Genomic DNA, 18,148 nt, shown 5'->3' on the forward strand with positions numbered 1-18,148 from the left:
GTGAGGGTTTGTTGAGAGCACAATTGTCACAGTAAGTTTTCTCTTTGAGTTTTCAGTTTCACTTTCATCCATGTTTTTCTTTGTTCTCCAGTTGTATTGGTTTAATTAATATTTTGTGGTGTTTTCTGGATATATTTGAGTTCTTAGGTATTTCTTGCTTGCCCTCTTGTGTTGGTCTCCTTTTCCCTAGCTCCCTTCTAGAATCCTCTGTTCACACCTGCTCCCAATTAGCTCATTAGTCCTGTCTTTGTTCAGTCTCCCATATATACTCTCCCTGTGCAGTTCCTCATTCTTTCCTGGCTCCTCATGCATGTTTTCCTTGATGGTTCTGTTTTTTTCTGTATTTTTATGTTGGATTCTTGGATTCCTGCCTCAGTTGCTTGTGAGTACTACATTAAAACTACAAGTCACCTCTGCCTCCTCACCTCTGCATTTGGGTCCTCAAAACCTCAACCAAACCCTGACAATATTAAAAAACCTTCCAATAACATTACCCAAAACACACCATCCCCAAGGTGAAGCATAGTGGTGGCAGCATTGTTCTGTGGGGTCAGCACATATGCTTTTAATCCATTGTGATTGAGCTGATTTTTTTTTGCAAAAGAAGGAAGGTGCACAGATGCACAAATGTTGTAAATCATATATGAGTGAAATATAAAAAGCAATTGTATAAAGTTTTGACCATAGGGGCTGGACAGAAATTTTGGTTTCAGATTTAAATCCATAAAACAATCTCAAAGGAAACTGTCAAATGCATTAATGTACGACTTTGCAGAATAAAAAATGTGTAAAGACAATTGGGTATGAATATTTTGTTGAGGCACTTCCTGTGTTACTGCAGTCTATTTGCTGATGCCTTTGAGTCTTTATGGTTCTCTGGTGCTTCAGCCGAGATGCACGAGACTTCGTTCTTCCGCTTAAGGATGTTTTCTATCCAGCTGGAACTTTGTGCTGTTCTCTCCAGGGAGTGAGTGGAAGATATTTCGCTCATTCTCATGTTTTTGCCTGAGGTGATCAGCTCTCCGTAGCCCTGCTGGTGGGAGAAGGCATAGGCAGAGCGGCGGGAGCTGGTTCTGCGGACTCGCCTTAGGCTCTGCTCCTGAGGTCTGTGCCTCTTCCTGGACTGCTGCAAATGACGAACCTGTGACCACAGAGCAAAGACAGAGATGGAAGCAATCTCTTATTTCTCTGAGATTGTTGGATTTCACAGCATTTTCTGTATTTAGTGGAGTCGTTCTGTGTGGTCGGAAAATTTGGATTTCTCTTGTTTCATATATTGATTTATGCTATTTTCTCACTATAAACGTTTTCACTCAGTCTGTATTACCTAGCCTGGGTGCCATTCCGAACTTAGTCCCGCCCACAATGTTTGAGGTCAGGAAGTTCGGACTGGCATTGCTCAATAGTAGCGCGAGTATGCTCGCACAATATCTGGCGGGCCAATCAAATTGTCAGGGCGGGCTTTATACGATGATGGACAGATGATCAACAGTAACGTAATCAACCACGTGACCAAAGCGCGCATGGGCGACAACAACAATGGCTGCCGCTGGAGAGTTGAGGTGTGTAGATTCTGCTATTAGGTCTGTTCTAGAAGATATCGACAGCAAATTAATTTTAAAAGAGGAACAGAGAAACGCGATCAAGGCTCATTTTCTTATTCTAGGCGTGTAACTGCACGCTTTGATTTTTGTTGACAACAACTATGCCTCGCCTAACATACGTCACGCACTCCGTTGCTCTTATTGGTTGTAGGTCTATCCAATTGAGTGCAGAGGCATTTTTTTTCCTGGTTCGTTCGAAACACGCCCCATAATCACAGCTCTATGGAGCAGCATCAGACTCATTCTGACTAGAATTGAGTCGGACTACGTCAGGCTATGTATTACCTGCAAAGCCACACAATGCCTGAGTGAGGGTGTTTGTAGACAAAATATACTTCTCACCATAACAAGTCAGATTCTTTCTCAAGGTTTATTCATTACATGTTACTGTTAAACCAAAGTTCCTGTAAGTTGGGCGTGCAGGTGACGCAGTGGTTAGTGCGCACAACCCATGTACGGAGGCCTTAGTCCTTGATGTGGCCGACCCGGGTTCCAGTCTGACCTCAGAAAAAAAAAAGAGCCAGTAGTGCTGCAAAAACTAAACAAAAAAAAAAAAAAGTCTGTACGTTGTTATGTACGGTAAGTAAGGGGGAACGAATGCTGCCCAGATCAGAACAGGGCTGATTAGTCAGAGATGGGAAGTCTTCAAGTAGATTTTTCTGATATTTTTACTTTACTTTACTACTTATTTTTATGGCGACTTTTTACTTCTACTCCTTACATTTTTACACAAATATCTGTACTTTCTACTCCTTACATTTAAAAAAATTGTCTCGTTACTTTAGTTTTGAATCATTTCAATGGAGTTACCGTTATTATTTTTCACGCCATCAATACCAAATTCAATCTAATTGGATGGGAATCTACGTTGCATTTGACGCACCACTACAAGATGAATCGAAAGATTCGGCGGTATTCATTGGCGGCAAATCATTGCAGCTTGGTGGCGGCGGCGTTAGCATAGTAGCATGGACGACGAGATGATTGAAAATGAACACAACGGAGATCTAGTCCTATTGGCAGACATCCATTTAAAATGTAGGCAACGGCATGAAAAAAGTGGTTTCTACTTTTACTTTTATACTTTAAGTAAATTTAAAAGCCTATACTTTGTTACTTTTACTTAAAGCTACAGTGTGTAACTTTTAGCGACATCTAGCGGTCAGACTGCAGACTGCAGCAACATGAACATCTCCCCCCCACCGCTTCTCCCCCCCAACAGTACGGCGAGCGTTACGGGACAAAATGTCTTCCACGACGTCCGCATCACCTACCTTCTCAAGTGATGAGGTTTGTTTACATAGATAATTTTACAGATAGTATTTCATTAGTCTGTGTAGGGTATAGATTTCATGTAGACTTAAGATAATAAATATACCCGTTATTTTTTCTACGTCGTTGTGACGTTTTGGCGATCTCGCAATCGCTAGTTTGTTGGCTCTGTGCTGCCGTAGCGCAAAGATGTCTGCCTCCATGGCTGCGAGACCCGCTCCTATGTAATTATAAATAACGAATTCTAAGGCAACGCAAATATTAAGGTTAAGAGGCTGAGCTCGTAGATGATGATAAATAACATAGTTATGTATAATATACTACATTTCTGACTGTATATCCCTGTAATTATTACACACTGTAGCTTTAAGTAAAGGAGTTTAATCAGTACTTCCACTTTTACCAGAGTATTTTTTAACACAAGTATCTGTACTTTTACTCAAGTACGGAAAGTGAGTACTTTCGCCATCTCTGCTGATTACCGTGCAATAAGGGCCGTATGATGAACTGTTCTCTCTTTTCAAAGATAAAAATAAAGTGTCGACTGAGGTAAATCCATCGATCTCCATTTATTTAACTGGAGTGAATAGTTGAATACTTTTTTTCCCACGACAAAAACGTAAAACTATAAACCCTGCATTCAGGGACGGATTTACGAAATGTGGGGCCCTAGGCAAAGACAGGCAGGGGGCCCTCTGAATGGAGAAGACAACACATAAACAGCCCCGTTCTCCAGATAGAGAAATGTTAATAGAATAGACATCCATTATCTGTTCTAGGTTGTGTCCCTCTCTTCTTGTCCCTTTTCTTCTTGTTTTCCTCTCTATGTTTTGTACTCAGCTGACTTTTCATGCTGTCTCTAAAGGAATGAAAGATTTTTTCCTTCCTGTGTTTCCAAAAAGGCCAAAGTAAATAACCCAGTCCTTCTTTTCACTGTAGACTAGGGTGACCATATTTTCATTTGGGAAAACCAGGACACCTTGGAGCGGGGGGGGGGGTATTGAAAGAACAAATGTCTCATCATCGGGATTTGCTACGTGATCAGAGGAAATGTTACTTGGCACAGAACAGTTGTGAAAATTTGAAGTACAGTTTAATATAATAATACAACTCTGTGAATAGTTCCGTCTGAAATTAATGAAAATAGTTGTTTTAATGGTTATTGAGTCAGATATGTGGCGGTAATGTTTGGTTTATCCAAAGGTTTTAATCTGTTACTGTGTAAATGGGTTTGGCTGTAATTTAAGGACCGATTCTAATAGATCTGCAGAGTGGGAACTATAAATCTGATAGGATTTTAATTTTTTTATTGTTGTTTTGCACAATATGCTTAACTAAGTATTTTTTGTTGTTGAAAATTAGAGATTTTGCAGATATATTTTGTAGATACATTGTTTAGATTTACTTATATATTTCTAACCCTTTTATAGAATAGAATAGAAAATCCCTTTATTGTCCCACAATGGGCAAATTTACAGCAGCAGAAAGATTATTGAAAATGGTCACACAAATGAGGACCTTAGAGAAATGTATAAGAATAACATAATAGGGAAGAGTTAAAATATAAAAAATAAAATTCTGTAAAGTGTTTTAACAATATAAAACTGGAGAATTAATAACCAATATGCAGCTATGGACATTTTTACAATAATGGATATTTGAAAATAGCAGCAACATCAGAGATGTGCAGAATGACAGCAGCAGGTTATTTAACTGACTAAGGTTTCTATCATTACATTTGATTTTATTTGTTCCTGCTCCCGGTGGCTGGAACCTTTATTCCACTCTGGATTCTTTTGAGTGTAGTCTTTGTTCACTTTAACTTTTTAAAAAATAAATAAATAAACAAACAGTTTTGAAAACCTCGGTATTCATTCTTTTCCTGCTTTGTGTTTCAACTTTCACGGTTGCTAAGCAACAGAGCATAGGCGGTAAAACCCGCCGAAGGGAGGACCTGTTCAAATTTACAGACAGAACTCTTCCGGCCTCCTTATTTTCAAGGACTTCGAAGGATCCAGTCTAGGTAGACCGCGTCCTTGGAGGATGCAGCCCAGGTTTTTGAACAGAGCCTCTGATTAAGAGCAGGGCTGCCTGCACTGACGCGGCTCAGGGATTACGTCACACGGAGCGTCGTGCGCAGTGAAATCAGGACATTTCCTCACTTTCTAAAAAAAACCTGGGACGCCCGGGACAGGACGTGAAATACGGACGTTTGGTCACCCTACTGTAGACAAGCCATGATCTGCTTATCTGTTCTCCATTTTTCATTTTAATGACGTTTTAATGACGTTTAATGGGGCCCCAAGGAACTTCGGGGCCCTAGGCAACTGCCTAATATTGCCTAATGGTAAATCCGCCCCTGTCTGTATTGAAACAACACAATTTGCAACTATACGTTTTTTCTTTTCAGGTAAGAATATTCCTGCTTTTTTTGTTTTTTTAAACTTTAATTTTGCAGTCGACCTGAGTGACTTAAAACTTAATTCGTAATCGATTCCAATTCTGATAATTTAAAATCGATTCCTTTCAATCTGATCTCAACTTGCTTTGCAGGTGTAAAAACACATTTTGGCTGTTATTTGAATTATGTGACTGTGAATGATTATGCAACATGTTTATCCTATTATTGTATTAACATTCAACAGCAAATGAATCATGTTATGGTAGTTAGTAATGACTTTAACAACAGTGTAAAAATGCTTTTTTCATATCTGGTTATATGAATAGATCAGTAGGAATTCATATGAGAATCATTTAAAGAGGATATTTCAGGTTAGAGCCTCACTTTTATCAGTGTTTAGAAAAATATGTAAGCAGTTGTTTTTTAAATCAACTCCCTGAGGTGACGTCAAATTACCTGTTTGTTCATAAAAAGCAGTTTTTGGAAACACTGCTTAGAAATGTCACTTTAATGAGTATATTTACATTACCATAACGTTTTAAATCCTCAAAAAAAATCATAAAAATTATCCATTAGACAACATTATATCTTGTCAAAAAATGTAAAATAATATTTACCCTTTAAGAATTATATTATTTTGACATAGTCCATTCCCTAAAGAAGACTTTTTATTAAATTAAATCGAGTGAGACTAAAACTTTTCTGCTTGAGGAGTTCGGTATAAAAGATATTGACAGAAAAAATACCTCTTTTATCTTAAATGAAAAATGTTTTCATATTTATTTCTACAATTTTCATATACCTACTGCTCTAAGTGGGTCGCTCTGTCAGCTAAAGGCATGTTTTAGTCTTTAGTAAACGATTAATCGATTACTAAATTAGTTGACGAATATTTCAATACTTGATTAATCAGCCCTAGTATATACAGGTGCTGGTCATAAAATTAGAATATCATGAAAAAGTAGATTGATTTCAGTAATTCCATTTAAAAAGTGAAACTTGTATATTATATTCATACATTACATACAAACTCATATATTTCAGATGTTTATTTTGTTTAATTTTGATGATTACAAATGACAACAAATGAAAATCTCAAATTCATCATATCAGAAAATTAGAATATTGTGAAAAGGTTCAAAATTGATGGCCCCTGGTGCCACACTCTAATCAGCTAATTAACTCAAACCACCTGCAAAAGCCTTTAAATGGTCTTTCAGTCTAGTTCTATAGGCTACACAATCATGGGGAAGACTGCTGACTTGACAGTTGTCCAAAAGACGACCATCGACACCTTGCACAAGGAGGGCAAGACACAAAAGGTCATCGCTAAAGAGGCTGGCTGTTCACAGAGCTCAGTGTCCAAGCACATTAATAGAGAGGCGAAGGGAAGGAAAAGATGTGGTCGAAAAAAGTGTACAAGCAAGAGAGATAACCGCTCCCTGGAGAGGATTGTGAAACAAAACCCCTTCAAAAATGTGGGGGAGACTCACAAAGAGTGGACTGCAGCTGGAGTGAGTGCTTCAAGAACCACCACACACAGACGTATGAAAGACATGGGTTTCTGCTGTCGCATTCCTTGTGTCAAGCCACTCTTGAACCACAGACAGCGTCAGAAGCGTCTTGCCTGGGCTAAAGAGAAACAGGACTGGACTGCTGGTGAGTGGTCCAAAGTCATGTTCTCTGATGAAAGTAAATTTTGCATTTCCTTTGGAAATCAAGGTCCCAGAGTCTGGAGGAAAAGAAGAGAGGCACTTCATCCACGTTGCTTGAAGTCCAGTGTAAAGTTTCCACAGTCAGTGATGGTTTGGGGTGCCATGTCATCTGCTGGTGTTGGTCCATTGTGTTTTCTGAGGTCCAGGGTCAACGCAGCCACATACCAGGAAGTTTTAGAGCACTTCATGCTTCCTGCAGCTGACCAACTTTTTGGAGATGCAGATTTCATTTTCCAACAGGACTTGGCACCTGCACACAGTGCCAAAGCTACCAGTACCTGGTTGAAGGACCATGGTATCCCTGTTCTTAATTGGCCAGCAAACTCTCCTGACCTTAACCCCATAGAAAATCTATGGGGTATTGTGAAGAAGAAGATGCAATACACCAGACCCAACAATTCAGAAGAGCTAAAAGCCACTATTAGAGCAACCTGGGCTATCATAACACCTGAGCAGTGCCACAGACTGATCGACTCCATGCCACGCCGCATTGCTGCAGTAATACAGGCCAAAGGAGGCCCGACTAAATACTGAGTGCTGTACATGCTCATACTTTTCATGTTCATACTTTTCAGTTGGCCAACATTTCTATAAATCCTTTGTTTTTATTGGTCTTCAGTAATATTCTAATTTTCTGATATGATGAATTTGAGATTTTCATTTGTTGTCATTTGTAATCATCAAAATTAAACAAAATAAACATCTGAAATATATGAGTTTGTATGTAATGTATGAATATAATATACAAGTTTCACTTTTTAAATGGAATTACTGAAATCAATCTACTTTTTCATGATATTCTAATTTTATGACCAGCACCTGTATATGTATATATATATATATATATATATATATATATGTATATAAGTATGTATGTGTGTATATATATGTGTATGTGTATATATATGTATATACATGTATATGTATATATATATACATATACATGTATATGTATATACATGTATATGTATTTATATATTTATATATGTATATGTATATATATATATATATATATATATATATATATATACACATATACATATATAGATGTACATACATATATACATATATTTGTATGTATGTGCATATATATATATATATATATGTGTATATATATATATATATATATGTGTATATATGTATTTATATATGTACATATGTATATGTATTTATATATATATATATATATATATATATATATATATATATATATATATATATATATATATATATATATATATATACACATGTATATATGTATGTATATATATATATGTATATATATATGTATGTATGTGTATATGTATGTGTGTGTGTGTATACATACAGTATATATAAACCCACATCAATCACTTGTTTATCTGCAGCATTATGCTGGTAAATCTAGTTTATTATGAGTGGATTGTGTCTTCTTAATGCATGCAATGTGTTTCCTTTTTACTGCACCTTGTCTGTTAGCGTTGGGAAGAGGTCCACTCTTACAAAGCTGACGACTAAACCGGGCAAAATACAGACCACAGTGGTGAGCAGGACGACCAACCACACGCTCTTCTCCCAAAGACAGTTACGAGCCGTGCCTGAATCGACCATAATCAAAGTTTAATTCCTGTTCGGTTTCCATCCATTTGTTTTCTTATCACTCTGAGCCAAACTCACCAATAAACGGGAAATTATTTGGGAAAATGCCAAACAAGCCGTCGCTCTGCATTGCAAATAGTACAGCGAAATACACAACCAGGCTCCCCCACACAAACAGATGGTTGACTGCCGTCCAGTAGTGGGTATCCAGTCCAATCTAGAAACAGAAATCACAATCAGTACGGGGGGATTCTTTAGGTAATGCTTTCTTTTACAGTACATCAACAACCATGTGATAACAGGGTAGTCACACTATATTACTAGGTAAAGCTTTATTTGGTAATTACCCCAAATTAAGGTATATAATTTCAAGGTAACATTACCTGCATGTTTCATTACTATGTATCAATGGAGACTTTTGCTGCGTAATTACCTTCAGGTTACTGCATAACAGTTTCTATTATCTGCCATCGCCTACCAATGGCTTACAAAGTAAATTGTAACTTATGATCAGCTAAATAAAGTATTATAAAACTGAACATACACTCACTGGCCACTTTATTAGGTACCCCATGCTAGTAACGGGTTGGACCCCCTTTTGCCTTCAGAACTGCCTCAATTCTTGGTGGCATAGAGTCAACAAGGTGCTGGAAGCATTCCTCAGGGAGTTTGGTCCATATTGACATGATGGCATCACACAGTTGCCGCAGATTTGTCGGCTGCACATCCATGATGCGAATCTCCCGTTCCACCACATCCCAAAGATGCTCTATTGGATTGAGATCTGGTGACTGTGGAGGCCATTTGAGTACACTGAACTCATTGTCATGTTCAAGAAACCAGTCTGAGATGATTCCAGCTTTATGACATGGCGCATTATCCTGCTGAAAGTAGCCATCAGAAGTTGGGTACATTGTGGTCATAAAGGGATGGACATGGTCAGCAACAATACTCAGGTAGGCTGTGGCGTTGCAACGATGCTCAATTGGTACCAAGGGGCCCAAAGAGTGCCAAGAAAATATTCCCCACACCATGACACCACCACCACCAGCCTGAACCGTTGATACAAGGCAGGATGGATCCATGCTTTCATGTTGTAGACGCCAAATTCTGACCCTATCATCCGAATGTCGCAGCAGAAATCGAGACTCATCAGACCAGGCAACGTTTTTCCAATCTTCTATTGTCCAATTTCCATGAGCTTGTGCAAATTGTAGCCTCAGTTTCCTGTTCTTAGCTGAAAGGAGTGGCACCCGGTGTGGTCTTCTGCTGCTGTAGCCCATCTGCCTCAAAGTTCGACGTACTGTGCGTTCAGAGATGCTCTTCTGCCCACCTTGGTTGTAACGGGTGGTTATTTGAGTCACTGTTGCCCTTCTATCAGCTCCAACCAGTCTGGCCATTCTCCTCTGACCTCTGGCATCAACAAGGCATTTCCACCCACAGAACTGCCGCTCACTGGATGTTTTTTCTTTTTCGGACCATTCTCTGTAAACCCTAGAGATGGTTGTGCGTGAAAATCCCAGTAGATCAGCAGTTTCTGAAATACTCAGACCAGCCCTTCTGGCACCAACAATCATGCCACGTTCAAAGTCACTCAAATCACCTTTCTTCCCCATACTGATGCTCGCTTTGAACTGCAGGAGATTGTCTTGACCATGTCTACATGCCTAAATGCACTGTGTTGCCGCCATGTGATTGGCTGCTTAGAAATTAAGTGTTAACGAGCAGTTGGAAAGGTGTACCTAATAAAGTGGCCGGAGAGTGTATATAAATACATATACTGTAAATAAGAGTTTAGTTAAGGAGATAGGCGTGCCATCTTCTAGGTTTGGTTTTCTGTTATATGTCCAGTAAAAAACTGCATTTTACTGGATAATAACACATTAATTTACTTCTGCCAGTGATATGACTGTTAGCTGATAATAACAGTTTGGCATTTAAAAAGTCTGAATTAACCTTGTCTGATCAAATTTAAAGCACAGCACGTACCAAAATGCTCCATAATGTGTTTATGTTTTACCTACTAATATAGTGTAACTTGCTATGTTATTACCATGTTATTAAATGGTTATAGATGTTGTGTAAAAGAAAGCGTTTCCATTCTTTATTATTGTATTTTGCTGCAAAAAACAGGTTCTGTTCAGACTCTCACCTGAACGCTCACGATGATGACTAACGATGCTGCAATGGTGACGGCAAAAGTCTGTTGGTCGGAGAAGTCCGCGCCGCCTTCCTTCACCATGATGGAGAAGGCTCCGTAGGGAATAAAGAAAAGCAGGAACGACGTCACCATCCCCTGCAGGGTGCAAAGGAAAAACTGCCGTTTGTTGAAGAGGAGGTTCTGCTGGCCCGGTTTGTACAGACTCGGGTAGCGGAGGCTGTTCTGGTCACTGACGTCCTGGCAGAAACGTGTCAGAAATAAGATCAGATGAAGAATCTAATTTAAATATCTACAGCAATAGAACAACAAATGGTAAGCTGAAGGTAACACGGAAGAGGATAAAAAAATCTCTTTATTGTCCCACAATGGGGGAAATTGTGGTGTTAAAACAGCAAACGATTACAGCTAAAGTGTTCACACAAATGTGGACCTTAAAAAAAGTGTATAAAATAACAGAATAAATTAGAGTAAAGAAAATAAACAAAATACTGTAATACTGCAGCTTTAATATGTGATAAAGCATCGAATCAACTAAATATTCACTTGGATAAATTGACTCTGTCTTAAAAAGTGGAGACATTAAGTTATATAAAGCATCTTCTTTAAGTGTCACTTTCACAACAAAACTAAGTGAACTAACCTTTCATTGCAATTGATACTTTGATATAAAAATATCAAACCTTTAAATGAATCCATTCAGAAAAGGGATAAGAATCCATATTAAGAAATAATTGTTTTTACTGGTGCCAAATTTCTTATTTCTTATTTATTTCTATATTTATTTCTAATATAAGTACTTTGTGCAACTCTCCTTTTGTCAATAGGAAACTGATTAAACCCTTAAGCCTGGCGGGCACGGTTCCGGGCTCAGCTGATGTTTATCTATTTATAGAAATGGCCAAAACACAGTCACATGGTGTTTCATCCACATGCCTTTCAAATGGGGCTTTAAGATTTCTAAAACATGTTTCAAAATTATTTTTTCACAAATACTTTTTGTTTTATAGCTGTGTAAACAAATAAAATGAGATTTAAAATTCCACCAGGGATTATTCCCATGTTGTTTTATAATCATATTTTATATATATATATATATATATATATATATATATATATATATATATATATATATATATATATATATATATATATACATATATATATATATATATATATATATATGTATATATATATATATATATATATACATAGATTAACACCATCTGATTCAAATATTAGTGCATTTTCTGAGAGTGTCTTAGAGAAACAGGTTTCTAACTAAAAGACCAGAAACCTTCTAACAACCAATGAAAATTACAAAATAATTAAAAACAAGCTTTAGTTACATTTCTTTTACAGAAAAAAGTTTAGTGGACGTTAGGAGGTCAATAACAGAACAGTTGTACTTGAGTTAAAGGTTGTTTTTAACATATGAGTCTACATGAAATGACATCTACTGCAATACAAAGATTTGCATCGATTTTAGAATAAAATTTATACATTCAAATTGAATGCAACAGGGAGTGGAGGTGTTCTGTCAGATGAGCATACATGGTCAGACCAGCATACCCATAGTCAAAACCCATTTATCCCTTTAGTTTTATACAAAAAAAAACATTTAATTACTTACTATTTGGTGTTTTTTTAAGCGTATGGCAACCTCTTAAATTGTTTTTTTTTTTTTTTACATGGCTAAAGGGACAGACGCCCGTCGAGGTAGTTTAAAGTTTATTTTTTGTAAAAAACTAAAAGGATAAAATGCAAATCTGACGTCTTGCGCATGCGTGTTGACTATGGGTATGCTGGTCTGACAGAACAGCAGCCAAGTGGTTAGGGCATAAAGCTTGGAATCCTGAGGAAAGACCCTTAACCCCCGATTGCTCCACGGGTGTCGCACAATAGCAGCCCACTGCTCACCAAGGGGATGGGTTAAAAACAGAGGTTAATTTTTCCAATGAGAGATCAATAAAATTCAGTTATTATTATTATTATTTTTTTATTTTATGCAAGTGTTTTATTATTTGTTTGTTGTTTTTAACGATACCTGATCAAAAAGTCCAATTGCCAGCACCGGTAGAGATGTATAGACAATATTGAAGAGTGTAATGAACCACTGGTCGTACACAGTCTGTGGAAAGAAAGGAGTTATAAGGATAATTGATTAAAAACTGGCCTCAGATTGTATTATATATCACACTTTCCTTACCTGTGCTGAGAAACCACAGAAGAAACCATACCAGAAGTGAACCAGGGTAAAGGCAAAGTTCTTGTAGAAGAAGTAGGCCAAGAAATTACACATTCGGAAGTAGGACCAGCGGCCGTGGACCAACAGGAGCCTCTGCAGGAATCGAAACTGAGCGAAGGAGTAATCTGAGGCCAGAGCGGCCTGCATCCCCTCCTGTCCGCTGATGCCTACACCAATGTGGGCGGCTGAAGCAGCAAAAGGAACAAGCACAATGTGGTTCACTTTCCTTTAGACATTATAGAAATATGGAACAACAAGTTTGCATTTTAGACAACATCTATAAGCTCAAAACTAAGGGAGGTACAAGGGTGCATGATTAAACCAGGTTTATTTATTCCTGGCTGCTCATTGATCCAGTGGATAGAACTGCTGCCTTGCAGCGAGAAGGTTCTGGGTTCGATTCCCGGCTCGGGGTCGTTCTCCAGCTTCCTCCCACAGTCCAAAAACATGACTGTTAGGTTAATGGGTTTCTCAAAAGTCTCTTTAAGTGTTTGTATGGCAGGCCATTTTGAAATTTATTAGCTTGACTGAAGGCTTATTGTTAAAAAGATACATCTGGAGGCTCCATTTTAACATCAAATAGTCAGCTAGTTGTGTTTTAGATATCACTTATTGCATTTCTACCAGTAGAAATTAAATTTTAAACACTTTGGAATCAAATTTGTACTAGTAAGAACTACATATCAGATATCTACAAATCTTTACTTTTTTAAGCAGCCGTTTTAACATAGATTTGTTCATATTTCATATATCTTTAATAGTATTGCTAATATCGAAAATGAACATTTCAGATATCTGAAATGACATTACTCCTATCAGAAATGGATGTCTAAAAATGCATTTCAGATCTCCGCTATAAAGTTGTTACTGGTCATCATTTTTATTTGATTTACAAACACATTAAAGGTATAATTAATGATAACAGATGAAGACAGTGGATAAAAAGCATCTGATGAGAACAAAATGTTCGTGTCAGAAGAGAAGTGATCTGGTAGCGACTATCGACCACCTTTAAATCGCTTGTGGATGCGGGGAATCTTGGTATTAACGTTTTTACAAAATGATGTCCAGACCGGGAGATAATTTATGGGCGTTCCTATTTATTGAAGTCAGTTTGTTAATGAACAAACGATCCGAGTGGTGGTCTTTTCCAACAAGCAAGATGGACAGGTAATTATGGAGAGTGTGGATATGAAAGAACTTAACCAGTGGACGCAGGCTATTGTGTGCTAAAGAAAGCGGTAATGACCTCCCATCACTCTAACCTTTTCTGCCCTCTCAGATCTCACCTTTATAGCTTTCCCCTCCACAGCGCCACCAGCGGTAGGGCAAAATATAGGTCAGTGTGTCAACCTAAACCAAACACCACCACCCAAACCAAAGGAACCGGAAACAAACCATATCTAAACACCAACAACTATAAATGGGTCGTATTTGTGCAGCGACTATCAACCGCATTTTAATCACTTCTGGGAATCTTGGTTTTAACAGGCTTACAAAAATAATGTCCAGTCTGAGCATGTTAGCCACAACATCTCACAAATGCTGCACATCAAGTCACTTAGAGAGACTACAACTGACCAAATGTATCACTGGCATGAAGAGTTTAAGATCTTATATCCCGCCTGTTAAAATAGGAAGTTACGTCCCCCTGAAGGCGATTACACCACAGAACTTCCCTTCCGGTTCTTTTTCTGGGAGTAAGCTACTTTGTATAATTACTTTTAACTCAAAACTTGGTAAAACTATATTAAAAGGACTATAAAAACAGGAGTAAATATTAACAGAGTTTATTCCAGTTCAGATCGTTAAAGGACAAATAGAAATTGCTTGGAGTCGGCATAGCTGTTGGGCTCAAATCTGGAAAAATGAGCCCAAAACGAGGTCATCTCCTGCTTCTTATACCTCATGTGTTGCATCAGGTGGATGCTGTTTGTGTCAGAAACTGACACGCCATCCATGCCCTGACCTTTGTGCCTCTTGCCTCTATGCCTCATTAGATGGCCTCTGTACACACGCTGTTATCCACCATGTGAAGGAAGGCCGTCCACTCCATCTAATCTGGACGGATTTCTAATACAATTAAATTTCAATTCAGTTTATTTCTATAGCGCCAAATTCACAAAACATGTCATCTCAAGGCACTTTCCAGTTCAACCAGATCATCCAGTCAAATTGATACAAAGTTTTCTATCTAAGGAAAACCAGCTGATTGCATCGACTCATTGACTCTTCAGCAATCCCTCACACTAAGCATGCTTGTAGCGACAGTGGAGAGGAAAAACTCCCTTTGAACAGGAAGAAACCTCCAGCAGAACCAGGCTCAGTGTGAGCGGCCATCTGCTGAGGCCCACTGGGGTTCAAGGAGACAGAAGCAGACAGAAAAAGAAGCATAGATACAAAAAATACACATGACTAATAATGACTAAAAGAATAAACCTAACACACACCAAAACAAGCAGACCTTTGCAAGCACTGATACTGTAAAGATCCCTGAGATTCCGTAAAAGTTTAAAAAACTTACTTAAAAGTACTTGTAAGTACTTACAACTTACAATTCAGTTATAGAGATGATCCCTTCCAGATATCACCACACCACGACCCACCTTTCACAATCATAGACAGGTTTCAGGTATTACAGGAGACAACCCCCCCCCCCCCCCTTAATCACAATCTCCCCCTTTAACGACCGACCCTTAACAATCATAGACAGGTTTCAGATATTACAGGCTAACCATGGAACCAAACGACCCACTCGTCGGTTTCAATTTGCATGTTTCCAAGCGATACAAGGCCTTGTCTATATATAGACTCAAACTCATTGTGGATCCAGACATTTGAATTGAGAAAGTTTCCTGGAGAGGTGGCGAAACGTCTTCAAACCTTGGAAACCAAATCCAGTGGATTGTTTTTTAAAATTTTACGGAATGACTATGACCTGGATGACTGAGAATCTTCATCAGCATCCCTGAGATTTGATTTGATTTACAAACACATTAAAGGTATAATTCATGATAACAGATGAAGACAGAGGATAAAAAAAATCTGAGGGGAAGAAAATGTTAGTGTCAGAATCAGAGGCGGCTGGTGGAGTTTTAAGTATACGAAGTTATCACACGATTATAAAAAAACCTTATAAAAACAATTTATAAACATAATTTCATGTACAGGTTAATGTTTGTAAAAAATCTTGCCCTTCTAAAGCTTTGTGAAGGTAAATCTGTGTTTTGCATGATCCAATATTGTTTCACCAACCTAATAAATGTGCCAGTTTAATAATGGAGAAGCTATTAGAAGCTATTAGTCAGCTTTATATTTTTTATATATATATATATAAACTATTTATTTTCTGAGTTTATTTAAGAGCAACTAATCAATATATTATATGTTCCATGTGAATCCCAGATTGTTCATTCTTCTTTGCCTTTTCTAAAAAGTGCTTTAAATCAGTCCTAGCCGTCTTTATCCATGCTGCATCAGATCCTGACGTTTTAAAAAGAACCTCGGCCCTGGAGTGCCACTCACTGATCTCTGTTTATTCACTGGATTGCTGATAACCCCAAAAAAGTGAAGTGAAGCCACCATCCACCATGTTGGTACTCCACAATCCCACGGAGACACGCAGTAAAATTGCCAATTTATGAAGCATTTGGCTGCAAAAACAAGCAGTTTGCTGTCTAAAAAATCTAACTGATTTTTAAATTTAATTTCAGTTTCGTATGGGAAAAAAGCCAGAATTCTGACTTTTTTTCTCAGAATTCTGACTGAATTCTGACAATAAAAAAAGTCAGAATTCTTAGATTAAAGCTACAGTGTGTAATTTTTAGCGACATCTAACGTCCAGACTGCAGACCGCAGCAACATGAACATCTCCCCCCCAACAGTACGGCGAGCGTTACGGGACAAAATGTCTTCCACGACGTCCGCATCACCTACCTTCTCAAGTGATGAGGTTTGTTTACATAGATAATTTTACAGATAGTATTCTCAGGCATAATACTGCCATCTATTGTTCAGTACCGTCTCAGTTCATCATCTCTCTCAACTTGCCGTAGTTACTTTCGAGCATAATGGGCGATCTCGCAATCGCTAGTTTGTTGGCTCTGCGCTGCCGTAGCGCAAAGATGTCTGCCTCCATGGCTGCGAGACCCGCTCCTATGTAATTATAAATAACGAATTCTAAGGCAACGCAAATATTAAGGTTAAGAGGCTGAGCTCGTAGATGATGATAAATAACATAGTTATGTATAATATATTACATTTCTGACTGTATATCCCTGTAATTATTACACACTGTAGCTTTAAAGTCCGAATGTTGAGATTAAAGTCAGAATTCGAAAAAAAAAGTCTCTATTGCCTCCTTGTGCTTGTTTCCTTTCCCCTTGCCTTCCTCCTAGTTGGTCTTGTTCAAACCTGCTCCCTATCTGCTGATTAGCCTGTCTTGGTTCAGTCTCCCAACAGAGGCGTGCACAGACATTTTGGGGGGCAGGTGCTCAGGAGGGGGGGGGAGGCACTTTTTAGCGCACGTGTAACACTTAATTATAAAAAAAAATAAACGCATGTTGAATGAAATTTGACTTTTATTTGTAACATTCTCTAAACGTGAGTTTTCAATGGAAAAAAGTCACATCACCAACAGAACAGACTAAAGCGTACTTCTTTCATCTGGCTCATCTCCCGGTTTTCCCTCACCCATCTGTTCTCCCTCATCCTGGTCTTTTTCTGTCTCTGTGTCTTCCCTGAACTCTTCCTCATCTCCTGTCCTGGTAGATGTTGATGGTATAGAGCTTCCCTGCTGTGACTGGCTACAATATATTAATAATAACCATCATGACAATAATAATGATAATAATAATAATAATGATAATAATAATAATAATAATAATAATAATAATAATAATAATAATAATAATAATAATAGCTTTAACAAATATGCCACATTAGTTTAAATAATGGGCTATTAGGGCAACATGACTGGAAGTCTTGTCACGTGGATATGACTTATGGTAGCCTACAAAATATTTGCTATTTTAATACCTGCTGCACAAACCACTTAAAAATAAAATGTGAACAGCTTTTAAGATTTTTCAATATGATTAACCCTCCTTTCTTGGCATTGTGCTGCAATTACTAAATAAATATACAATTAAGACAATAAAGAGACAAAAATGT

At 37.9% G+C, this 18,148-nt stretch overlaps 1 protein-coding gene across 1 annotated transcript in view; it reads right to left on the minus strand.

Moving 5' to 3' along the window:
- Nucleotides 1-376: 376 nt before the first annotated feature.
- Nucleotides 377-18,148, minus strand: part of atp8b4 (ATPase phospholipid transporting 8B4) — a 55,619-nt gene continuing 37,847 nt past the window's right edge. Inside the window, exons 23-28 of the mRNA XM_038291165.1 lie at nt 12,938-13,161; nt 12,776-12,859; nt 10,723-10,968; nt 8,649-8,787; nt 8,439-8,569; nt 377-1,141 (exon numbers count right to left, since the gene is read on the minus strand). Of these exons, the coding sequence (XP_038147093.1) occupies nt 833-1,141; nt 8,439-8,569; nt 8,649-8,787; nt 10,723-10,968; nt 12,776-12,859; nt 12,938-13,161 (1,133 nt within the window). The 3' untranslated portion in view covers nt 377-832. The remainder of the gene's footprint in view (nt 1,142-8,438; nt 8,570-8,648; nt 8,788-10,722; nt 10,969-12,775; nt 12,860-12,937; nt 13,162-18,148) is intronic.

Source organism: Cyprinodon tularosa, unplaced genomic scaffold (assembly GCF_016077235.1).
Source record: "Cyprinodon tularosa strain WSP-4 unplaced genomic scaffold, ASM1607723v1 ctg296, whole genome shotgun sequence".
Classification (NCBI taxonomy): Eukaryota; Metazoa; Chordata; class Actinopteri; order Cyprinodontiformes; family Cyprinodontidae; genus Cyprinodon; species Cyprinodon tularosa.